At 39.9% G+C, this 26,787-nt stretch overlaps 1 protein-coding gene across 4 annotated transcripts in view; it reads right to left on the bottom strand.

The window, feature by feature from the left end:
* The window catches only part of ROBO3 (roundabout guidance receptor 3), a 223,843-nt gene that overhangs the window by 169,891 nt on the left and 27,165 nt on the right, over window positions 1–26,787 (bottom strand). For all 4 annotated transcript variants that reach the window (XM_075604305.1, XM_075604306.1, XM_075604304.1 and 1 more), the window contains one exon: window positions 7,916–8,242. In XM_075604305.1, coding sequence (XP_075460420.1) covers window positions 7,916–8,057 — 142 coding nt within the window. In that variant the 5' untranslated portion in view covers window positions 8,058–8,242. The remainder of the gene's footprint in view (window positions 1–7,915; window positions 8,243–26,787) is intronic.

The following is a 26,787-nucleotide window of genomic DNA, read 5'->3' as shown; positions in this document are numbered from 1 at the left end:
ATGCCATAAAGTCCAACGTTTCGGCAGCGAGGAGGGGTGAGTATCAGGGGGTGGCATATATTTTTACTGTTTTCTTGTGTTTGGTAGCCTTCACCTTGAGGAAGGCAGTATTTGACTGCCGAAACGTTGGACTTTATGGCATATTAAACCTCCTTTTGAGTAAGACCGTGTGTCTGCTTCTTCTTCTTTGTACTGGAACATTTGGGACTACAGGAGCTCCCGAGGACCAGCGCACCGGCAGCTAAGTACCCCACCTCTATTACCATTTATATTGAGTGCCTGTCTCATCCTCTATCTATATATATATATACACATACACAACGTTGCAAAGCATCATAAGAGCGTTGGATAAGCCGTTTTGGCGTTGTAAAAATGAACATAGGTATGCATTGCACAGCGTTGGATAAGCCATTCGTTGTAAAGCGAAGCGTTGTAAAACGAGGACTGCCTGTATCTGTAGATGTGCACCAAGCACCTCACTGTGCACTGCTAGTTAGTGGTTCGTAGCCAAAGCCTACAGTATACACAAAATACTGTGTAAGAGCCACAATAATTCATAAAACTGAGTTAATAACTAAAGCATGATACATATTGTAGGGCAGCATTTTACAAGCATACTATTCCTGTTTCAAGTTGTCTTCTGTTTATATAACCCTATATTATATCTCTAACTGGACAAAAGAAGCACAGATGTTAACAGTTTTCCTAGCATTTGATTACATAAATAAAGAGAAATAATACTAGTAATTAAAACGACCATGATAATAACATATATGAGTACTTTTACAAATTAGGAATATATTTCTTATAATCTTTGAAATGATGAGGCAGGGAATTTCTGATTCTACAATGCTGTATATAACATGAATTATTCTCTTTTGATCGTGTTGCAAGACACCATTAATACTACATTCAGTGGCCAAAAAAAGGACTATAATGTCTATTTTCATCTTTCTAATATAAGCACAAATACCTTCTTATAAAAATAAGCAGTTACATGTAAAGATTTTTTTTTTTTTTTAAACAAAGACTACAAAATCATATCAATAGCATACATCAGCCACACAGAGGTCACAGGTAGTCAAAAGACACCTAGAATACAATACTGATCTCTGACCCTATTCCAGTTGATTGAATGCAAGAGTCTTCCTGACACAATACAGTGACAGATTTAATAGCGGCGCACTGTGAAAAATGTGCTTATATCAGTCAAAAGTTAATTTAATACTAAACTATAATAGAAAAAAGAAAAAAATCATAAATAAAATGCTTTAGTCTTTTAATCCCATGTCATAGTGATCTTCAAACAATCACTCAGTCACTATAATTGTGGACTACTTAATATTTGGGAGCTAGAATGTGTAACTTTAATGTCACTAGTTATTGTATGAGCAGAGCGTGTACTGAAAAAAAACCCACATCATTTATCTAATTGCATTAAATGCCTTTAGGCTTCAAAGTAGCTTCTTATGCATCAATAATGTGCCAGATGGCACAATAACTTAGTGCAGTGTTTTCAGTGGGTTCCCTGGACCCCAGAGAGTACTAAGGGTTAAAAAAAAATCAGAAATGCTAGATATTTAACATTTTGCAACTCTTGAATCTTTCTTTATATATTTAATATAATTAGAAGCTGAATTTGTCAAACTAATCGTACATTTGAACTGAAATCTCATTGTGATCATTTACAAGTCACCTCATCACAGTAATATGTGTGAAACATTAGATTACAGGGAAAGTAGCTCGGCTGCAATTTAAATTGTCGTGCACTCCAGCACTATATGACAAACTACTTAAGACTATTATTGCTATTATTATTAATAATGTTCAAAGATCCTTTCATTATTCTTTCCCTTTTCAACATGCGGTAGACTTGCCTTTTCTGTGCTTGAGATTTTAGTGTGCTGGAGATTTTAGTCTCCTGCATTTAATTTGATTTAGATCATTCCCCAGCACGGGGAGGCCGTCTTCACAGAATATTGAATAGGGCCTTTGTGTAAATAGTTGAGAAAACTAGTGATACACTGTGTTAGCATCATCATTGGGTCCTACTGAACTCTGTAATATTCAGAGTTATAATTGAATATGGTTTGCTCTCTGGGGGAACAATGTCACCTGCTTCATTTCTGTGTTTTAACCACTCGTTATTCCTTTGCAGACCTTAGAAAACATATTGCGAGATGTGGCTTATGGTTGATAAGCACAACTGCTAAAAGGCACTAAAAGACTGTTATATATACTGGTAATATGACACACATATTGAATACCTTCTGTATTGTGCAACATGAAAGTATAAATATATACAAACCTAGACATATTCACATCTTTTGTATAAACTGTCTAGACTGGTGCATGCGCAACGACAAAGTAATAGCTTTGTTTAAATACCCTAACAGGGCAGGGAAGGTTAGGCAAGATAGCCTAGCTCTTTGAATACATTATTGCAAATAAAAATGTATGCATAATCTCCGAAGTTTATAAGAGCAAGGCTATAATCAAAGAAAAAAAAATGAGGTTAGAGACTAGAGTTTAATTAACCAAGAAACTGAGCATATATACTTCGGTTTCGTTTCCCCATGTTACTCATTAAACATTAACAACCTCTACAAGTTTTCCAAGCAGGAAGAGAACACTCTAAATTTCCTACAAAGCACAGGTATGCTTGAGTATAATACTTTGTTTTAGCTGCTTTTAGTGGAGTCCTAATGAGCAACACCATCTGCAAGCTATTTTACAGCTCTCTTAATGTGCACAGACAAACAAGCGCACATTGTCCTTGTAGCTCTTGGCAGGAGGCTGGAGTAAGAAAAACAGCATGAAGGCCCCGCAAGGGGAGAAATACCCCTGACATCCACCTGGCTCCAGGCACACAGTGGTTCAAATTCAAATCTAGCCAGCCCAAAACCACATAACGTAAAAAGAAATGTGTTCATCTGAGCTTTGTGAATCTCTAATTCATATAATAATATTCATTAGGAAGCACAAAGTACAAAAAAAAAACCCCCATAAATTCTACTGCTTTTTCATAGGAATTTTGCCCTTCATTACATTAAAACAGCAGAACAGGCTGCATTGCGTTAAAAAAAAACTGCTTCCGAGATACTTACCTCCACAGCGGTGCCTGTATCCTTGGGAAGTTTAAATGTCCCGATCATGCTGGAAGCAGCCACGACTTCCTATTGGCCCGCATGATGAAGGATATTTAAAGCCGCCATTATGTTAGGCACACTATTTCTCTGCCTCCATGGCACCACTATGGAGGGAAGTATCTATGGAAGCAGGGGATCCCCGGAGCTGAAATGAACACAGTTCAGATCCGGAGACCCCCTGCTTCAAACCTATATTTAAAAAGAAAAAAATTAAACTGCAATGCAGCCTGTTCTGCTGCTTTATTGAATGTATGTATATCTTTATTTATATAGCGCAATCTATCTGCATAATGCTTCACAGTAGTAATACACATGACAATAATATAACACACAATGGGACTAAGTGCTTGAGACATAAAAGTAACATTAGGAAAAGGAGTTCCTGTCCCAAAGAGCTTACAATCTAAGTGGTGTGTAGGAAGAACGTACATAAACAGGAGGAGGGTGTCCTGGTAAGTCCGTCTGCAAGGGGCCATGTATGCAGTGTATAATATCAGCCACTGAGCTACCCATATGCCTTGTTAGAGATGTGTGTTTTAAGATGGGTCTTAAAAGTGGCAAGGCAGGGTGCTGATCGAATACTGAGGAGAAGGGCATTCCAGAGGTGTGGGTTAGTGAGTGAGAAAGGTTTTAGGTGGGAGAGGGCTTAAGATACAAAAAGGGGAAGACAGAAGACATTATTGAGCAGAATGCAAGAGTCGGGATGGTGTATAGCGAGAAATTAAGGCTGAGATTTAAGGAGGGGCAGAAGAGTGTATAGCCTTAAAAGTGAGGAGGAGAAGTTTGTGTGTAATGCAGGATTTGATAGGAAGCCAGGAGAGGGATTTCAGCAGAAGAGACGCTGAGACAGATTTAGGAGAGAGTAAAGTGATTCTAGCAGCAGTGTTTAGGATAGATTGGGGAGACAGGTGAGAGGCAGGAAGGCCAGAAAGCAGAAGGTTATAATAGTCGGGACGGGAGAGAATGAGGGCCAGTGTTAAGAGTTTTAGAAGTACAGTGTAACCATGCTGTAAAATGGCTGCAGTCATCTCTCCTGCTGACAGTAAGGCATGGTAAGTTATGGGCATGCCAGCAGTAATCATGGAGGTTTGCCCTCACACCCTGGTGAGGTGCCCTATGTATGGATGGGAGTGGTCACAGGCTCTGACTCCATGGTTAGTGATGTCAGAGTTGTGCCAGCCCCCAGAGGATACATAAGGTACAGCACTGATTCAAAAGTTAGTTGAGAGAAGGAGTTGCCAAGTGATTAGGAGGAGGAGGAGTAGTTTGAGAAGTGGTTATGATATATTAGCTGAATAAGGAGACTGTGACCAGGGACCTGGCACAGAATAGATATCCCTGCGGGGATAGGGAATCCCTACATTAGGAGGACATTACCTTTCAAAGGGAAGTACGGTGAACAATGGAGGGCTGAAGACACCCCATTGTGGAGGGCAGTTGGCCCACCGTACCAATTAAGATGACTCTGATAAAAGAAACCCTCGTGTGTAAGTGTGGAGTGATTACACAGGGGGCTGCACCACAGAGGAGTTCCTCACCAGGACCATCCACAAGCTCACGCTGGGATCCTGATGAGGTGGAGGCGCTGCACTGGATATAGGTAGGACTCAGGACACTACCTCAGCTGCCTGTTTGGGTTGGCAAATCCCCACACACCATAATGCGGGAGACTCAGGAGTCCTGTTGCCAACAGGTGCACCACCAGACATCACACTGTAATGGGGACTGGTTAGACCACAGGGGCCAATATGAGATTGGGTGGGTCAGGCCAGTTCAGAAAACCCGTTACAACAGCAACAGAGGAAAGTGTGTATCTTTGCAACATTACAGAGGAAAAAACAACAGGTTTTAGCTACATTGTGAATGTGAGAAGAGAATGTGTGGGAGGAGTAAAATGTGACACCTAGGCAGTGTGCTTGTGATACTAGGTGTATGATGGTCCTGCTAACAGTAATGTAGAAGGGGGCAGTAGGGCCAGGCTTGGGAGGGAGAATGAGGAGTTCTGTCTTTGATATGTTAAGTTTGAGTCGGCGAAGGGCCATCCAGGATGATATACTGGAGAGACATTCAGAGACTTTTGTCTGTACAGCAGGTGTAAGGTCAGGGGCAGAAAAGTAAATGTGTCATCAGTAGAGATGGGCGAAACTGTCAATCTGTTTCCTTTAATTTCCCGAGCTTTCCATTCAAAATCCGTTTCGTGGTGTAAAATCTGTCGACGGATTGTTCCATTTTCAATCCGTGCGAATGAATCCAAAACCGCCATTGGATACAATCTGCTGGAGGATTTTTAGAATTCAATCCGTGGATTCCACAATCCGCTAGTAGATTTTAGAATCCTCCAGCAGATTGTGGAATTCGGAGATTGGATTCTAAAAATCCTACAGTAGATTGTCAGTGATAAAAAAAAATTCCGGAAAAGGCGAATCGTCGTTTTTGAGACTGATTCGCAGAAATCTGCGGACCAAAGGAACCGGACGATTCGAAATGAATTCAAATACACAACAAAATATTTGCCCATCTCTGGCCATCAGCATAAAGTTGATATTTGAACCCAAGAGATGTGATAAGGTCAACCTAGAGACAGTACGTAAAGAGAAAAGGTTACAGGACAGACCCCTGTGGTACACCCACAGAGAGATCGACAGAGGAGGAGAAGGAGGTGTTAGCAAACAAGACACTGCAAGTACGATGAGAGAGTAAGAGGAAATCCCGGATAGAGCTCTGTTACTGATACCGAGAAAATGGGAAATGTGAAGGAGAAGAGGGTGGTCCACAGTATCAAAGGCTGCAGAGAGGTTGAGTAATATGAGCAGAGTTTAATGACCATTGTCTTTGGCAGGTTGAGGTCATTAGTTATTTTAGTGAGGGCTGTTTCTGTGGAGTGAGCAGTGTGGGAGCCAGATTGCAGAAGAGAATAGAAAGTGAGAAAATGGAGCAAAACGAGAGAATATAAGGCATTCAAGGAACTTAGAAGCAAAAGGAAGGAGGGAGACAGGATGATAGTTAGAGAGGCAGGTAGGGTCAAGCTTGCTGTTTTTGAGTAAGTGTATAACGGTTGCGTCTTTTAAGCAGGAGGGAAAGGTAGCAAAGTAAAGGGAGGAGTTGAAAATATGTGTGAGCATAGGGATTTGAGTAGGAGCCAGAGGCTTGAAGAGATGGGAGGGATTGGGGACAAGAGGGCAAATCGTAAAGAGAGAGAAAAGAGGAGATCAGCAGGGACACATCCTCCTCTGTGACAGCGGAAAAATGGTTGAGGCAGGCAGAGTAAAGGAGAGTTAGAAAGAGGTGTAGAATGTGAGGAGGATACACGGGGGATGTCTTGACGAATGGAATCCACATTTGTCTTGAAATAGTCAGCAAATTTTTGAGGTGAAATGAAGGAAGAAAAACAGGTAATAGATGGTGTTCTGAGTAGAGTCAAAGACAGAAAAGAGTCAGTGTGGGTTAGACTTGGGGGTGTTGATTAGTGAAAAAAGGTAGGTTTGTTTAGCCTGAGAGAGAGCAGAGTTGAAACAGGATAGGATACATTTGTAGTGAAGGAAGTCTACGAGAGTGTGAGATCTCATCCAGAGGAACAAGTGCAGGAATGGAGAATGCCTGTCTGGCAGTTTAGTCAGGGTTTGTTGTTAGAAGGGCGAGAATGGCAGAGAAAATTAAATGAAGGTCAAATTTCTTATTAAAAAATCTAATGGTTTGCATACACTGTATTTCTAATTATAGGAATAAGATAAAAACTACAGAATACTGAATCATTTGACTGTGCACTGAATCTTAAAGGTGCAATCCACAAAAATCTTTTAACAATCCGATTGGCTTCCTTAACCTAATCTAACTTTGTTGAAGTAAAAATGTTTTCTGTAGTTTTCAGGAAATTAATTACTAAATGCATTTCTGCATGGGGGAGGGGAGGGGGGGGATTAAGGGTGTGGCAATCATGTTTTCTTTAACCATAGCCCAGGGTTTCTCAATTCCAGTCCTCAGGTCGGGGTTTCAGGATATCCCAGCTTCAGCGCGGGTGGCTCAATCAGTTACAGACTGAGCCTCTCATTAAGTCACCTGTGCTGAAGCTGGGGGATCGGGAAAACCTGACCTGGGGAGGGGGGCTTGAGGACTGGAGTTGGGCACCAATGCCTTAGCCCACTCAGTCCTTTTCAGAGAACCAATAAAAACAGTTGAAGCTAGAGAGGGGTTCTCTGCCTGTGCAAACTCTTGTTGAGCAGACAGTGAGAGCAGGCAGAGAAAGTCAACCCACTCCCAAGTCTTAGCAGTGCACAAGTGATATCCGTGTTTTATATAACAGAATAGTGCAAATAATGTGTTAATATTATAACAAAAATAAGTAAATGTAATACAGCAAAATAATTTTTTAAATGAGAACATACAAATGAATCAAGCGATATAATCCCAAATTCAGACCCTGGAACTGGATATGTCTCGCAATATCCACAAACGACTTGTATTAACAAAGCAGAGGAGTGGGGGACATGTACAGTACCATGGACAAGGAAGACAAAAAGGCCAGCATAGGGTACTATTTCACCATGATTACAAATAACTTTGATAAAAGTATTTAAAAATACTTATAGGTGTCAGATTTTGGTTAAAAAAAAGGACAAATTACTCAGATTTCCCCTTTGAAATGTCACTGTCACTATCACACTATGGTTGTAGGACATATCACTTCTTTAAGCTGTTTTCTGATGATTTTTTTCAGTAAAACATGTTGACGAAAAATGTTAACATAATAATGCTAACACAAAACCTACTTGCGACTTCCAGTGATGCATTTCGGCTGACGGCCTCTCCCAGATAGTTTCTCGCAACACAGACATATATTCCCTCATCAGGTCTACTCCGCCTGCCATGAACGATACGGAGGAAGAAGAGTGAGCCACTGGGCAGCAGCATACGATGTGACCGGGGATCTTCTTTGTCCGTTTCTACCCTTTCTCCATCCTTGTACCACTCTATAATAGGAGTGGGGCGTCCTTCTGCTTTACAGTTCAGTGTGGCTGGTTCCCCCTTTGAGACGATGTGATCAGAGGGGTGTTCAACTATTCGTGGAGGAAAGTCCTCCAGCCGAGGTCTAGATCCTGGCAAAGATAATAGGGGAGAGGGGATGCATTAAAACATATACATTATCAGTAGCTACAAAAAGGTCTGCAGTTATTAATATCAGATTTTAGGAGTATTTGGGGACCAATGTACAGATCTCTATTTCATAAATATACCTCTAAGAATTCTGTATCCAATTACAATGCAACGGAGGATGTTAAACAAATCTTAATGATTACTAATCCAAATTAAGGATCACCAATTAACTTTCAATCAGATCTCTGGAAGACATATAGATGACGGGTAACATAAATTGATTCATTTTTAATTACTATAAATGCTATAACTCAAAAGATTGTACGCTCAATTATAAACAAATGTTTTAGCATAAATAATTTAACCTACTATGTAACTATGTAACCTCATAGAAACCCTTTACATGTCATATTTAAAACAACACAGTAATTGAGCTATTGAACAATATCTATATTGTTGGCCTGAAGGGGTAGTCATAAGTAGAACAAATAAGTACCAATGCCAGTGATAGATAATTGGTTAAACATTGTGATTAATTCCCTCTAAAAAAAAACAGACAAGTAGTTTATCTCATTTATCTTCTGAGCATTTATTCTATAAGAGAGGTTATTGGTAATTATTGATAATCCATCCCCAATATAATGTAAACTTGAAAAAAGGATCAAGATTTAAGACTTTTCATACTTAACATTTAATTGCTGTTAGTTTACTCCAATTACGTGACTGCAACTTTGAAGCAATGAGTAACTTGACCACATAACCCAGCTCAATTTAATCACATTTTTATTCTAAGGTATATTTGTGTCAACATTAACATTTTATGCAATTTAAAATACTAGGAAAACTGCATTTTCAGCACCTGAGACAGAGCACAGCGCAAATACTGTATATGCTACAGTGCCAAAGAGCCGTCATCTATGAATGCTATTAATAGCGGAAGCCTATTTTTAGTATATATTTAGTCATAGAGATGACTGTTTTCAAGTTGCAATAATGAAAATTTGAATGCACATAAATATGATAACGGAATTCTGACATTTCTTTATATCATTTGACAAACACAGAATGCACACACACAGCCATGTAGTAATGTGGCAGGCTAAAACGGTTACAATGTAGGTTCATTCATAAAAAGGGAATCCTAGCACTTTACAGATACACACTATCACACTCTGACTTGGTGAACAATCAGTTAAAGAAAATGTTCAGTTCTAGAGATACAGGGCTCACACAAAAGTAGATTTGTGAAAATTTGTAATATCTTTTGGTTTCCCAAGCTTGGTAAAACGACCTGACATACTGTACTTTGAAAGAGATTCAATGCAGATGTTTTTGCAACTTTCTCCAATCACTAATAATAATAGGCCTATATATAACCATAATTGAAAAATTGCAAAATATCACACTCTCTGTCTTTGCAAAACTGTCATGCACTTATATGCGTTATAGTTATTTGTTTTTCTAGATGTTTAATGCGGACTTGAAAAAGAAATGTGTATATCGTGGTCTGATTATAAGGAAGATTAAATAATAAACTAATATGTAACTTCTGCAATAATAAATACATTCTGTAATATGTAACATATGTAATTACAAATACAAAAATAAGCCCATGAATGTTGTAGAAAAGCCCCCAAAAACTCTAAACTATTTTCATATTTTTTTGGAATCATATGCAAACTGTTTCTAGTGGGAGGGAAAGCTTGTGAAATACTAGAAATAATGTGGGAGAGGAAGGACGGAAAAAGCACACTGAGTAGCAGAATATAAATTTATATGCAATAAAAAAGTCCCACAAATGTGGACTAACAATTTAAACAATAACAATAAAATAACAATGTGAACTTACAACTATTTGTGGCGTGAGACCTGGAGTGCCCCGTCGGCTTTAGAATCCTCTCTCCAACTAGTTAGTCTCTGTACCAATAGAAACTCACGTCACTGACAAAGCACGCAGTGCGAAATGCGCAGAGGTCAGAAGGGGCTGCTACGTAAGCTTCAATTGGTGCAGACACGAACCGGTTGGATAGAGGATTCTACAGCCGACGGAGCACTACGTGTCCGGACCTGCACCATCTAATCCGACAGCTATACTTCCGGATCTCCCGGTTATCTGTCTCACACCATAGCTAGTTGTAAGTTCACATTGGTATTTTATTGTTATTGTTTAAATTGTTAGTCCACCTTGTGGGACTTTTTAATTGCATATAAATTTCTATTCTGCAACTCAGTGCACTTTTCCCGTTTTTTCCGTTTATATTGCTGCCAGGGACCCCTGCTGTGTTAATCCAATGGGCCATTAGTCTCTGCAGAAATGTCACTGAAATGTTTGCAGCATGTGCCCAGCATGTACCCGGATCTTGTCGGTGATAGCCCCAGATTTTCCAAGGCAAGTTTTAGAATACTCGTCGGCGCACCTGTATGTACAGTACCTCTCCCAAACCTCTTCATCTCATACCAGTGCCTTTTTACCAAATAAAAAGTCCAATCACTTCCAATAGCATTTTCTTTTGCTAAACATCATGCTGGTTTTGCCCACGTTTTGCAGGCAGGGAGACCTTGACCATAAGGCCCCTCATCCTTTCTAAGGAGAACATGTATCAAGTGCCGGTACCAGTTATTGCACCTTTTCTGGAATTACCTTCATTTCAAGTCATTATGAGTTAACGCCAAAACGGGTGTGATAACCCTTACCGAAACTTGATGCATGAACCCCTTAGAGAGGATACTCCAAAATAGTCATTCGGGACGTTAGCGTCTGAACATCCCCATTGAAATGAATGGGGATTTTCAGCCAAAAACAGTATGAACAGCCAATCCAGACTTTATAGCATGACCCCCAAAGAGTGTGATATATAAAGACAAATTTGGAACCAAAAGTGATGCAAATTGCATAATTTTCATCTTGTGTCTCTGTGTCAATTCACCAAGATCTTTGATCCAAGATTTGGGACGTGTGTTATTTTGCAACTCGGGAACTTTTAAAGGGAAGAGTTAGGGACGGTATATGACCCACAGTTTATAATGAGATGTATCAAATACTGCACCATTGTGCATTCATTTTTTATATTGTATGTGTGCCAAAAAAGTGGCTTAAACTATTCTAGCTAACAATTGTAAAATGTAGGATACTTTCTTACATTGATGTAAATGAAAGCTGAAAATGGAGAACCGCATTAAAACAAATTTCAATTCTTACTTTCTCCATGATAATGCATCACCTCGCAAGTGTAATGGACTTAATATCATTATTATTTTTACTGCATGTGGGAATGTCTTTTGTAGAGATGTGGGAATGTCTTCAAGTTTGCTTATCAAATTGTATTTTCTGTTTTTCGCGTTTTTTTTTTCATGTTTGCATTGCTCGACGTTAAGCAAATGTCGACAATGTCTTCTGAATTTTGCCGATTTTGCCAGAATTGGGAGAATATAAAGGGCCATAGACAAAAAAATGTTTAGTATATAATGGGCCACATGACCTTGCAGCGTGACATGTAAAGGTTAGCAACCACTTTAGTGAAGTGATATTTTTTGGCAAAGAAGCTCTGTCCCTCTTTTCCTTGGTGTGCATAAAGGATAGTAGATCATGGCCTGCACTGCAATTACTTCTTTTCAACCCTTCAGTTGATTTTCTCTATCTGCTTGGACTCGTAAGTAGTGGAAGGAACCACATTAACTACTCATCACAGGCACCAGATCAGTGTCCCCCAACTAAACACATATGAAATTCCACTGTGCTACCATTAAAGCTGCAGTTCAGTCAATATCCTGCATGTGTGTGTTTTTTAATAGATCAGTTCTGTAGTAAGAAAAAACAACTTTGAAAGACCAATTTTCTTGTATTCTATTTTAACAGCCATTTGCTAAGGCACAGCCCCTTCATGTCCTGTCACAAGCTCTGGCACACCCCTTTGTCAGCCCTGCCCTCCCTCTAGAACATGTCAGTGCAGGAGTGCTCATGAATATTCATGAGCTTCCACTGACTGACAGAAGCAAATAAAAACATATGCCAGCTCTAATTATGTCACCAAATTTCGCCTATCAATACATGGAGAACGAATTGACTGGCAGCTATACAGTTCTTTAGGTAATTAGAGATTGCCCACATGAAACTATTGAAGTAAAAAAATAAATTTAAAAAAAACAAAAAAAAAACTGAACTGCAGCTTTAAGTGCACCTATAACTGAGCCGATGTAATTTTTTATAACAGCGTCATCAGAGAAGAGGTGCTACAAACACCATTTAATATATTTTTTTTCTCAGAAATAGAAAAAGAAAATAAAATAAAAATACGTCTTTAGGATTTTGAAGTCAATGGGAATGTAGTTTTGAACTAAAGATGCTATTGGAGGTATAGCCCATAATGAAAGCATACTCTAGGATAAAACAACTTCCAAATGCAGACATGTAAAATACACTAATACTTTCATTATTGATGTATAACATATATAGAAAATTGCTGATACAGTACTTGGGAACGAAGATACTAAGAACAATAAAATACATCTTATTCTCATTTTTGCAATATCTGCATTGGTGCATTGGTGCATTGTAGCTTATTTAATATATTTTATTGTTACCTCAATAAAGCTATTGATGCCAAAATACTGTTAACTGAAAGCAGCAATTTGTGGCTTCATATGGAATGATAAAGATTTTACAGTAGTCTTAATATTAGTTAATGCCAACATATTGCTCTCAAGTGAGACAGAGATTTCTTATCTTCAATCAATAGCATTGAAACCTTAGACTCGGATAACAAAGTATTGACCAGGCTAGCTATCATGATGATGTAATTTATCAATACCGCCTGCTTCCTGAATCCCAACCAAAGATCAAATCAGCAGCTTCAATTAAATTTGTCTATACCATTGCCTGGAGACAAATAGATATGTAGCTGTTATCTTTCCAGACTACTATCTCCACGTTCAGATCCCTCCTAATATATATATATATATATATATATATATATATATATATATATATATATATATATATATATATATATATATATATATAAATATAATGTCCAGCAATGCACAACACCATCCAAATCTTAAAGAGAGATGCTCATCCCATATAGTTACCATATTCCACATTCACCAGATTGGCAGCTGGCAAAAAGAGACAGCACACTAGGTAGTCCAAACATAGTATGTATTAAATCATAAACACCACAGTCATCCGACGTTTCGGTCCTCAGAATGGGACCTTCTTCCAGGAAGAAGAGATCAGTGTATCTCGAAAGCTCGCACAAATAAAAGCATTTCGTTAGCCACAGAACGGTATTGTCTATATATATATATATACAGTGTTCGACAATCCTATACATTTACACGCCCGGGGCGTGTGGATTTAACCCCCGGGCGAGTAAATATTGGCCCAAGCAGCACACGTGTTTTTTTTTTAAATTTCCCTGCTCGCGCTGAAAAAAATAAAAAAAACTCCCCCTACCTGACAGCTGATTGGCGCGCGCTCCCAGGCTTTGTGGGCGCGCGGCCAGGCTCTATATGAGCCCGCCCCCAATGAGCGGCCATTCTTTCTGCCCGGACATCTGTTGGAGGGTAAGTACTCGCCATGCTGGGGCCCCTCTGCTCCTTCCCTGCGATCCCCCTGGTCCCCACATGGCTCCCTACTCCCCACCGTAGCAGCTCTCCTGTCCCCTGCTCCTGTCCCCTACTCCTGTACCCTTCCCCTCCTACTGTCCCCTGTTCCTGTCCCCGTCCCCTGCTCCTGTTTCCTTCCCCTGCTCCTGTCCCCTTCCCCTTGATCCACCGATCGCTGCCAGGGGCGGGAGGTCCCCGATGCTGCAGCCCGGTTGGTGTACGGGGGGAGGGGCTCGGCCCTCACCCCTCACCACGTGCCTCCCATGCGCCAGCTAGCTTCATGACGGCGCAGCCGCCGCATGAGGAGGGGGGGATGTCGGCCTGCCCCCCTACCCAACCCCCAAGCTTCATGCCGCCGCGGGCTGGGGGAAGAAGCAGCCTGCAAAGCTGCTTGGCCTCGCACTGCGGGACATGCCGGCGAGGGGAGCAGGGCAGTGGCGGCCACGGCGGGGCTGACTGTCCCTGGGGTGCCCGCTGGGGGATACCTCGCCACGTGCCTCCCACCCACCCTGCTGATTGGGGGGGGGATGTCGGCCTGCCCCCCCCCACGAGCGGGAGATGGGCGCGGGTGGGGGAGGAGCGTGGTGCTGGTCGCAGCCTTTCCTCCGCTGTGTGTGTGTGTGTGTGGGAGAGTGTGTGTGAATGAATGTGTACAGTATGTGTGTATGGGAGTATGTGTATGTGTGTATGGGAGTATGTGTATGTGTGTATGGGAGTATGAGTATGTGAGTATGTGTATGTGTGTGACAGTCAGTCACCCCCCCAGTCAGTCACCCCCCCCCCAGTCAGTCCCCCCCCCCATCAGTCACCCCCCCCATCAGTCACCCCCCCCAGTCAGTCACCCCCCCCCCTTCAGTCACCCCCCCCGTCAGTCACCCCCCCCCGTCAGTCACCCCCCCCCCCAGTCAGTCACCCCCCTGTCAGTCACCCCCCCCCAGTCAGTCACCCCTTCCAGTCAGTCACCCCCCAGTCAGTCACCCCTCCCCCCGTCAGTCACCCCCCCCAGTCAGTCACCCCCCCCACTCTGTGTATCACCCACCCTCTGTGTGTCACCCACCATTTCTCCCCTCTGTCTCCCCCCACACTCTCTCTCTCTCCCCCACACTCTCTCTCTCTCCCCCCACACTCTCTCTCTCTCCCCCACACTCTCTCTCTCTCCCCCACTCTCTCTCTCTCCCCCACTCTCTCTCTCTCCCTCACTCTCTCTCCCACTCTCTCTCTCCCCCACTATCTCTCTCTCTCTCTCTCTCTCTCTCTCTCTCTCTCTCTCTCTCTCTCTCTCTCTCTCCCCTCTCTCTCTCTCCCCCCACTCTCTCTCTCCCCCACTCTTTCTCTCTCTCTCCCCCACACTCTCTCTCGCTCTCTCCCCCACACACTCTCTCTCTCTCCCCCACACTCTCTCTCTCTCTCCCCCACACTCTCTCTCTCCCCCACACTCACTCTCTCTCTCTCTCCCCCACACTCTCTCTCTCTCTCCCCCACACTCTCTCTCCCCCACACTCACTCTCTCTCTCCCCCCTCTCTCTCTCTCTCTCTCCCCACTCTCTCTCTCTCCCCACTCTCTCTCTCTCTCTCTCTCTCCCCACTCTCTCTCTCCCCCCCACTCTCTCTCTCTGCCCCCCCCACTCTCTCTCTCCCCCCACTCTCTCTCTCTCTCCCCCACACTCTCTCTCTCTCTCCCCCACACTCTCTCTCTCTCCCCCACACTCTCTCTCTCTCCTCCACACTCTCTCTTTCTCTCCCCCACACTCTGGATCTCTTATTTACCCTATATATCTTACTTGCCCTATACTTCACTGAAATAACCTATACTGCTTTCTTCCAGATCTGACTCAAGCTTCACACGGAAGACATCGGAACCCACCCTAACCCAGAAGAGAGGTAGGGAACACATCCCCTCCAATGTATAACATTGCGGGAATGAGGGTACCTGGACATTCAGGGACTGCGGATCAGGTAAGATCCCAGGCGGGATTGCTGCTTTAGATATTGTGAAGCGGGGACATCCAGACACTGGTTAAGGGGTTCAGGAAACTAATCATTCACACCAGGCTTTTATTTCTAGATCCGACATTTACGCACACACACACACACGTAACAAGGACTAATTGTAGTATAATGTAATACAATAAATACATTTATGTCAAAAACGAATGTTGTTCTGACTAGGAATTTATTAAATGTATTTTATTTATATATTTTATTTTAAAGCGGGGTTGGGGGCGGGACTAGGGTTGGGGGCGGGACTAGGGGCGGGGTTGGGGGCGGGACTAGGTGGCAAGTAGATTTTTTGGTTTCGCGAGTACATTTTTGGGTGATTTGTCGAACACTGTATATATATATATATATATATATATATATATATATGTAAATACAACTGTATGCTCATCTGCATGTCTTAGGCAGGTCTGCAACCGCGCCTTTCACCATTATCACCCAGCACACAGCCCTTCCACTGTAGCAAGGGATTCTGGGAAATGGTTTTTGAACCATTATATCTGTGTGTGTGTGTGTGTGTGTGTGTGTGTGTGTGTGTGTGTGTGTATATATATATATATATATATATATATATATATATATATATATATATATATAGAATTCCCAATGCAAGTGACCTGAGAACTGAAAAGCTAATATATCAGTTCCCAAGTTGCTTGCATTTGGAATTCAATCTAAAAAGAAGGTATTAGGATATTAAGCAATGGAGACTGACTGACCGCGATTCCAAGAGCTATGAATCCAGCTATCTGAACATGACTGTTTTGGTTGAACCTAATCAGATGGGTCATCATATAGATTTCTCAACAATGTAGCCATATAACAAATAAGTTCTCTCATTTTGCATTCATATCTCCAATTTCTTTTTTCAACCAACTGTCTTCATGATCACACAAATCAATTACCTTAGTGTTCTTTTCCAAATAAGGATATGTGTAGTTAGTGTATATTGTGTAATACTTGTTATTGTGCTTTTCACAGTTAGGTTCTCAGGACTACGGCAATATGATCAGAGTGGCCGATAGCACTACATTGACCATAAATCCTGATTAAAGTCAATGGCGTTTTACGGCTGAGTGCAGCGTCAGACTATATTTAATGACACACTAAATGTGCACAACTATTAAACATACCGTTACATATGAAGCAAATGTTGATAATAAGAGGATGTGTTACATGTTGCTAAATATTCTCGCCCTTAAGCTAATATTAATATAGAAGTAGATTGCTGTAATACTTATCCTATAACTGTAATATTAGCTTATTGCATAATAATATATTTAATGTTTTAAAAATAGCATATTTGCCTTTATCATAGAGATTCTCGTGACACAACTGAATTGGAAATCCCCCTCTCAATTTCTCTAGCACTCCCTTCCCTCCTCCCCTCTTCCCCTAGCTGTACAAAAGGTTCAGAAGCGTCTTTTTAATAAGACTGACAGATAACAGCACCAGCACAGCAATAATTGATGGCTATAACTGCAGGTCATACTCTAAAGCTGCAGTAGCTGGTGTGGATTTTGTGCAAATCTTTGAAGGCTGACGTCCTGTGTGTGACCTACAGTAGCAAACAACCCATATCTTTATTTTAATTGCACTTTTTGAGATTTGCTGAGAATTCCTCCATTGGGAATTAGTGTATGGCAATACAGATAGAAGGTAGGAAGATAATTATGTTGTGGTATGGACAATGCCTTTAATATGGGGGATACTGGTTCAAACCTCACTATCAGCTCTTATAGACCCTGATCCATAATAGAGTGCTAAACTTTAGCACGCATTTATTCCCATTAAATTAATAGAAGTAAAGGTGTGTTAAAGTTTAGCACCATTTTGTGGACCTGGATCATAGTGTATTTGAGCATATTTATTTATTTGTGCCTTAGGCACCAAAATTAGACTGTGCACTCTTTGGGAAAGGGACTCAATGTGCCTATAAAATTCTGTGATACTGAATATATTACTTTGAAGAGTAGGACTAATGAAATGGTGGATACATTGAAAAGGAAAGTGATGCTGGTTGATAGGGGCATAGTTAAAAAGTACATCACGTAAGACAATGATGGATAGGATACCTATGGTATCTACGTATTCTCTTTTGTCAAACAGAGTAGTGAGGATAATTAAAAAGCACTGGTATATTTTCCAGAGCGATGAAAACATTTCACAGACATTCCCACTTCTGCCACTAATGTCATACAGAAGATCAGGCAATCTAAGAGACCATGATACGTGCAAATATCGAGTTCCAAAAATCGAATTGGAAAGTGGTTGGATAAGCCTGCTGGCGTGTAACTATATGGCCATTGCATACAGTGTAATGGGGTAATCAAAGGGAATGCATTAACACTCCCACGAACTGGGAAAGTGTCAACATTAAGACATATGTCAACCGTCAATCTGATTGTGTTGTATATTGTCTAAAATGCCCATGTGGCAACATTTATCTTGGTGAGACTACTAGGTGTTTACGAGACGTATTGGTGAACACAAGAGTCTTATCAGACGTCATTCAGATGTATCACCGGTGGCTAGACATTTTGATGAGTGTACAACATGCACCATGGAGGGGAAGGAACAGAAATAAACTCCTCAAGCAAAGATAATTATTCTGGATTAATAAATTGAATGCTATGTCCCCTACTGGGTTGAATGAGGAAAACTATTTTTCTTGCTTTTTATAAATTATAGGATTTATGTAAATAGGATTAAAATGTGTATCCAATATCAGTGGAAATGTTTTAGTGATCTACATCTGATGGGTTTGGGATATTGGATAATGCATTTATTATATTGTTATATATGCATTGTCCATTATACATTTGATATATATTTTGTACTTTATGAGTAAATGCTTTTGTGTTTTCTGATATATAAATATATAAAGGTACAAACAGGTATCTACAGATTATGTTGGGAAGTACTTCAGAATGAGATGTGATTATTTGAGAAAAATTGGGGTTTCCCATCTAGAATTGATAACATCTTTGCAATGTTTTAGTTGAAATATTCTTAGGCTGCGTCCATACAGGGGCAGACCGCGCGGACACGCTCCGAAAGCTCAGTGACGTCACTGGCCTGCTCATAGACACGACCCCGAACGGCTGTACCCTCTATGGATGCAGCCTTAGACTCTTGGCTGTGTTTGGAGATTGTGGAGTATAAAGACTGCTCATAGTCACAGGAAATAGAAAACAGTGGAAGATAATACTAAACTAGTAACCCCACTGAGGTCATAAATATAATGCTATGTGCAGCCACTTATTATTATTTGCTTTGGTAAAATTTGCACATCACAATCTGTTCATCACAAGAGCAGAGAGGCAGGTGCTGTGTATCTTATTCCTTTATAAGGATCTTCTATAAACCACTTTATATTTCTAATAAATGTCTTAAAGGGATGGAGGCAGGGGGAGGAATTCATGCAAGAGGTCAAATGAAGCCATGAATGCAAATTAACATTTAACCTGACATATTTTCACTGACTCCTCACAGCAGTCTGCCTGCAACAGACCTCCTCAGCTGTCCATATGTAATCTAATAACACCACCTCGGTGCCCTCTACACTCTATTTACCACCCTGTGAGTCAGATGTCAGACACAGATCTCCATATCTCCATCTGGCAATAAAGAAAATAAATGAATGGGCTTTATTTTAAGCATTACAAAAATCAACAAAGTCTATTTTGTTCTCTTTTTGCAGTTAGTACAAAGATGGCTTAAAAAAAAAAAAAAAAAAAAAAAAAAAAAGCGGAATCCTGTTTTCACGCTGTTAAGGCAAATCAATCACCAAGGGTCCCTACCAATATTGGAATTCCACTATTGAAACACTGAAGGCTTTATAAGATGTTATCAGCCAGTGGTGTTTACAACTTCAAACCACTTAAGACCTATGCTGGGATTCAATAGGCGCTGATGCGAGAGAAATCGCACCCCGATCCAGCGTTAACTGTCGTGGACTTGAATGTTGGATCAGGGTGCGATACTCCACATCGGCTCTAAGGGAATCCCCCCCTTAAACCCTTATTTAATATGTTGTGAAGCTGCTTCCCAGAGCCGGAGAAGATTTGAGTCTCATTTGAATGGAGCTGATCTCTTCTCCATTACTGCATACTGAATAAGGGCTTGTATCGCACCAAGCTCAAAATTGCACAATTTTGAAAACTGATTCCTTTTCTACTATGGCTGGGAAGAATATAGTGCAACAATCTTTAAAAAGGTATTAATTGGAGATTTTTTTTTTTTTAACGTGAAATCAAGATGAACACAGTCATGCAAATATGTACCTATAACCTCTGGCATACTTCAAAATATAATTTATGTCACACCCGCATCCTTTTATTATTAGGTCACTGCAAACTAGTTCACGTTCACACTCCATGAACACTACTGAGTGATGACAGCTGAAAAAAGTGAAGTTGCAACAGTCTGAAAAAATTCTCAATTTTTCGACTAAAATCCGGCAAACGTTTTAAGGCTATTACCGGACAATCATGTTTGCGCCTTTAAAAGTGCATTTGCACAAACTCAAATTTATACCAACATTTTTTAAAGACATTTTAAATGTATTCTAATGTAACAAGCATTTTTGTTTCTATAGAAACCATTTACAAAGTCACACCCCATTCCTCTTCTGAGACAGGCTCTGGCTCTTGAGCCCTGCCCTCTCTCTATTAGTGCACCAATTGTATCTAGTAACTGCCTGGTCACATGATCTTCCACACAGAATTTTGCATTGTGCGTACTGTTTAGCAGAAATAACTGAATTAAATAACCCAGAGCAAAGCGATCGATTACAGGAGAATGGATCGATCTGCAACTTAGCTAATCACTTGTCAGTGTGCAGATTGTATTGATGCACATATTGAATGTTTGTTTTTTTACGGCAGCTTGAACTGCAGCTTTAAAGAAAATGTATGTATGTTGTAAAGGTATGTGTGTCAATAAAGACTTTATTTTATTAGGAATCTGTGGGAACAAATCCAGCCAAGGAGATATTATGTTGAGATCAGGTAATTCTCCACATCAACTATAATATAACATACAGTATGACAGGGGTGGAAAAATCCCGGCACCTGGTCGCAAAAATTCCCTACTGGCTCCTGAGTTGTGGTACTGACTGACCTGTCAGTCACTGCCACTACCGGCAACAACGCAAAGCAGGATCCGCAAGCACTGCGCTGCTAAATCCAACCAGGAAGGTGGAGCGCAAGTGCAGCTTAACTTGTGGTAATGTGGGGGTGTGGGGAGGAGAGAGGTTTGTGTATGTCTGTATCTCTGTGTGTGTCACAGATAGTGTGAGTATCTGTAACACACACACTGACACACAGTCTCCGATGGGGCGGGGGTCACCATGACAATAAAACCCTCACAACCCTTCCTTCTTTTTACTAAGCTCTGGCTCCTATATTTTTGCCCACCCTTGCTATATGAACATATGGCACTTAACAACGATTGAACTCCAATACTGCTTATGAAAACTATTAATCCCCACCTCTGTCTGTTAAAAAAAAGTAGAATTTTTAACTAATCATTGTTAAAGTTGACACATTTATTGAAACTAAATTTGCCCATTTCCACTCAATCCCAATCAGAAATCAAAAATTGTAAATCTCAGGAAATTATTGTTTTAATGAAATGCCAAGTGAACAGAAAATTATAATCACAATATATTTTTTTCTTACATAGCGCCACAGTGAACACAGCATGATACATAGAAAATACATGCCAGTAATTTACAATCTAATCTTCCCGACGTGACAAGGAGTTGACAATGGAATTCCAGTAAGATTTACCAGTAACCAAGTGCAAAGATATATACGTTTGAAAGGCCAATAGAAATTATTCGAGTGGGATATTGTGTTCTCTTATCAATGTTAAACAGCAAAAAAAAATAACCAGCACTTTACATTTAATACTAGTAGTTAGTCTAACCTAAATATTAACCTAATGTTCCCTACTCCCTCACTTTAATCAGGTAAGTGCTGTTACCAAGATACCTGCTTTCAGAACATTTCCAATCTATATTCAAGTAGGCTACAATGTGCCTATTCAATTACATTCTGCTTATTGGTTTTCTTTAAAAGCTGTGGAGAATATATTACTAATTAATATGAAAGAAGAAATTACAGACTGAACACATTGCTTGAAGTTCCAGGCCACAATGTAAAATTACAATGTATCGGTTATAAAGCAATTCTTACAATAGCACAGTTTTTATTTAATATTTAAATTTCTATTTTGCAATAGCAAATCTCCACAACAGAAACTAATGGATGGTTTTGCACTGAATGAGCAAAACACATTCTACATAATCTACAACTACATTTGGTTAGCATTATTTGCCTCTCATCTACACACAGCAACTACTTCAAGACCACAACAAGGTATTTCCATTCCAGCTCATCTGCTCTACTGAATGCCTCTCTGTGCATTCTTTGGGGCTATGTGTGAACTGTTTTGTTAAATGTAGATATTCTCTTTTTGTTTTGGAGGAGCAATGGAGAAGCATGCAACAATTTGCATTGCAGCAGTGGAAATTGCTTGGTACAAACCCCAGGGTGGTGGTCAGAACACAGGGATGCAAATCATGTAGTCCAATTAGACAAAAGACCTTTGTGGAAGTTACCTGGTTGACTTAACAGCAGTTAAGGAGACCAAGCCTAATGGTGCTTTCCAAAAATACAGCAATTTGACTTAGGAAGAATTAATAAAACATGAAAATACAGCATGAGTAATATAATCCTATAGCTTCCAAACTAACCAAATGTAACATGTGAATAAAATATATATTAAAGCTGAAAACGGTTGCATGTTTAACACCTTACAAATACAACACAAAGCCCTGCACAGCGTATACTGTACAATAATTTATTTTATTTAAAAGGTTCCAAATGTGAACATTTGTTTATTGGTGATGTAGAGTTAGCTTCTTTATCAGAATATCCCAGGGGGGCCTGAACCTTGCATCTCATTACTCAAACAGCCAGCAAAGCAAATCAATGTATTGGTATAATGAATCTAAAATTCAATCAAACATGGACAGAGCACCTATGCGTAAACAGGGCAATAACCAGAGCTTGTTATTCAAAATCACTAAGGGAGTCTCAGTAGAGGCTTGTCTGTTTCTCTGCCACACAATCATCAGACAAAGCAAGAGCTACAGTAGCTGCAGATTCTATGCATTTTATTCTAGTAGTATCTGAATTTGTTGTCTTACATCAGCATTTTGGTCAACATTAGGCAGAATTATTCCAGTTGCATGAGGTAGGTTTGTTTTCAAGATTTTGAGTTAGTTTATTTCTAAAAAAAAAAAAAAAAAAATCAAATGTATATTCAAAAGAAATATATGAATAATTGTTTGTACTGAGAATTAAAAACAAACAAAACATATAAACTATGACACTGAATCTATAATTAATCAAAGGATTCTCTGTTCATCATAGTTATAGAACCATGTGCTATAAAGAGGGCTGTGACTATGCTACAAAAATACGGATAAGCATTACAATTTGTAAATTGAGGATCTGCTTTATTTGTCAAATTATTTTGCTGAGAAATATAATGAAACAGTGGGTTCAAAGTAGTCTTTAGATACTATTCTTGTGCTTTAACATTGTTCACATATTATTTTTTAGGACCAAAAATAACAATGCAAGCAGCATGCTTTAAAAGTGATACAAAATATTGATTTGATCAATTCACACATTCAATTTTAGGTCAATAATAAAACAGCATATGTCCTTGTTTTCAAATGTTCCAACAAATAATGTATTAACCCTATTTTAAAAAGCAGAAACCATCCAAAACATTTTAAGAAGAAAATTAAATCCCTCAAAATATACAAAATTTACATTTTTATTTTATCGTCCCTTATGAATCTCTTAATGCACAAATAAATAAATAACTAGTAACAGATATCTCCAGAGTTGTACGGCATACTAAATAAATAGCACCAAAGGGTTACATTAACAAACCAATATACTTAAACAAATATTTTAACAAGACTAACATTTTATATTTCTTCTTTTTTTACTTAGTGACCATGAAAACTAGCAATTTATTAAGATGAATCTAGAGGAGCTTTAAAAAAAAGGCAAGATGCCTTACCAGCGCCCATCTGGACACCTAACCACATTCATTATTAGTCAACACTTTTTGCTCTCTCTGTTATTTAGCAGTAAACAATGTGTCCTTCTCCTTACTTTAAAAACAGCTGGTGAATATTTAAATGTCTGAAAATAATGTGTGCTTTATGCTATATTATAGCTCCTGTTAAACAATCTCAGGACCTTACAATGGGACAATCACATAGGAAGACCATACAATACCAAATAGGTGAAGCAACAAATTACTTTGAAAAGAAATACATGATCATAAAAACAGAGTGGGAGGTCCTGCCACTATTTTAGTGCTACACGAAAAGTCAATTTTAAAGGTCTCCCAATAATTTAGAGAAAATAAGAGTCCCTGTTGACCATTTATATTTCTAGCATACCACAAGTTTACTCATTAGCTGACCCTCATTGTTGTTCTTCCATGTAAATTTCAATTTGTTTGGCACTCCGGCATTTACTCCGGCTTTGTCACATTCTGATCCTGCCTCCAACAGTTGCTATAGATCTCTTCTAAAGGAACACCTACAACAGCTAATCTGTCTTGATCCCACCATCCAAAAGGAAGAAAAAAAACAAGGTCTTCCAATAATGCCCTTTCTACCATTTTCTTCTAACACTAACTGGCATTTCTAGTATCTTGTCTGGCACAGCCTGGGAATTCAATTGCAAATGTACTCTTACAGATTAGGGTTGAGAGAGAGAGATTTACTTTTCCTTAATGGAGAACTACAAAATTCATTCTAAAAACAATAGAAAGACAAAAGTAAAATATATCCATGAGGTGCCAAACTAGCATGCTCCATGTAATTGTTCTCTTTTTTTATTTTTAGCGTTCTATTGTTTCAGAGGTTACATTTGGGTTCCTGCATAATTATTTTGTCCATTCTTAGGAGGCCGTAAAAGACAGTGTGGATGGACAATGTGGAGAAACAGAGTGATTTATGATCACGTGGATTTATATCGCCCTCTCAAACTTCTCTGCTGTCAAGCAAACCTGACCTCAGAAAGAAAATCATTTTCAGCAAAACATAGCTCAACTAAAAAGTGACAGTATGATTTACAGGTCCCTGAATTATGTTGGACTAAACATCATAGGAATAGTTGCATTGGGACACAGACATAGGGATTCCCAGTCATTTCAATATCTGCACATAGAAAGCAGGCAACACATGAGGACACTTTACATTTACAGCTGTAGATGTACAGAAATTTTAAAATTGTTTCCTCAAGTTTGCTATCTCATCCAACCTCCTCTTCAATATCCATGTTAGGCTGAGTCCATGCTCCCTGCTTGCTCGCTGAGGCACGCTGAGGCTCAGGGAAAGCGAGTGCTTTCCCTGGCTTTGCGGTTGCTTACCGTACGCGCCATCAGCGGGCCTTCAGGGGGCGGGCCGGGGGCGGGCGCGTCACTGGCAGGGGGCGGGCCAGTGACATCACGGAGCTGGTTTGCCCTCATTGGGCGAACCACTCACGTGACCGGCCTGTCTCGCCGGCAAGCGGGGGAATTTTAAATTCCCCTAAGACCTGCGCTTCCGCAAGCGCGCGGAAGCACGGGTTAGCCCCTACTAAAGCCGCTCTAATTGCGGCTGTAGGGGCTCAGTGCTGAGAGGGAGCGCGCCTCAGCGCGCTTCCGCCAGCAAGCACGTAACATGGCCGAGGCCTTAACCTTCTCAGTTTGGACTTGTCAGAAGAGTCAGTAATGTTAAGGATTGAATATCATGAAGATAAAAAAAAGCCCCATCTAGATTCAAATAGCTTTTATCTTTAATATCGTATTTGCTGTCCAACAGGTAAGAATTGTATATTCACTGCTTTACCTAACTCAACAAAGGTGATAACCTAGTTCTTAAAATGAATAAACACAATATAAGCACTGAATTAAATAGTAATCTCAAAAATCATAAATCATAATTTTTAAGGATGCTATTTAAATAATCTCTGACTTTGCTAAACATAAAGCAATAAAAATACTTCACCAAAACTGACTACAGTACAACTGGCTTATGTTGGCATTACTTTGTGTGAGGTAGTAACAGATTGTATGTTTCAATTGCTTTGTATGCCAGAAAATGTGAAGCAGAATACATTCTAAGGATAAAATCTCATTGTCAAACGGAACTTCATTTAAATATAGCATGACCTTCCTTCTAATAGATGTCATTTTTAAAGGTTAAAATGATAAAAGCTATATTCAAACAATTAAATTGACCCGATTATTGAAAAGTGATTTAAATTCCACAAAAAATCTTTTTACCTATAAAAAGTAAAGAAGAAAAATAAAAATATTATTATTATTAACCCTATTCACTGCCAGAACAGCTAACAATGCATTATGGAGAAAACTCACAAATCTCTGATATTGGTTATTAACCTGGGTTTTGTTAACTACCCATATTGGAAGTTAGTGAACCCCTGCGTATGTGTTGATAGTTCTTGCTGGAAATGTATCTATAGAAATGGAAGAGCAATAGTGGAATCCCACTTATGTCACATTTACATACAACATTTTAAGAAATGGCTGTAGGATTTTTTAAATAAGGCATCAATCACCCAGATTTATCCAATTAAGAGGTCACTACCATCGATTCATTTTGTTCCTTGGAGGGCTTGAATGCCCCTATGACGTACACTATACTGTACGTCCTGAGGGCTGGCACGCTGGACGCCATTGTGATGTACAAGGTACATCATGCTATTTTTGCTTGTTTTCTATGGGAGAGCACATTCATCTCTCCATAGGAGCAGAGAACGTTGTCTGAAATAGAGGGATGACCATCAACAACCATTCACTGCAGTAATGTAGTGATCCTGTGATCACTGAAGAG

This window comes from Ascaphus truei, chromosome 6, assembly GCF_040206685.1.
Source record: "Ascaphus truei isolate aAscTru1 chromosome 6, aAscTru1.hap1, whole genome shotgun sequence".
NCBI classification, from domain to species: Eukaryota; Metazoa; Chordata; class Amphibia; order Anura; family Ascaphidae; genus Ascaphus; species Ascaphus truei.
Note: the sequence above shows the minus strand (reverse complement) of the source record. Positions and strands in the feature narration are given on the sequence as shown.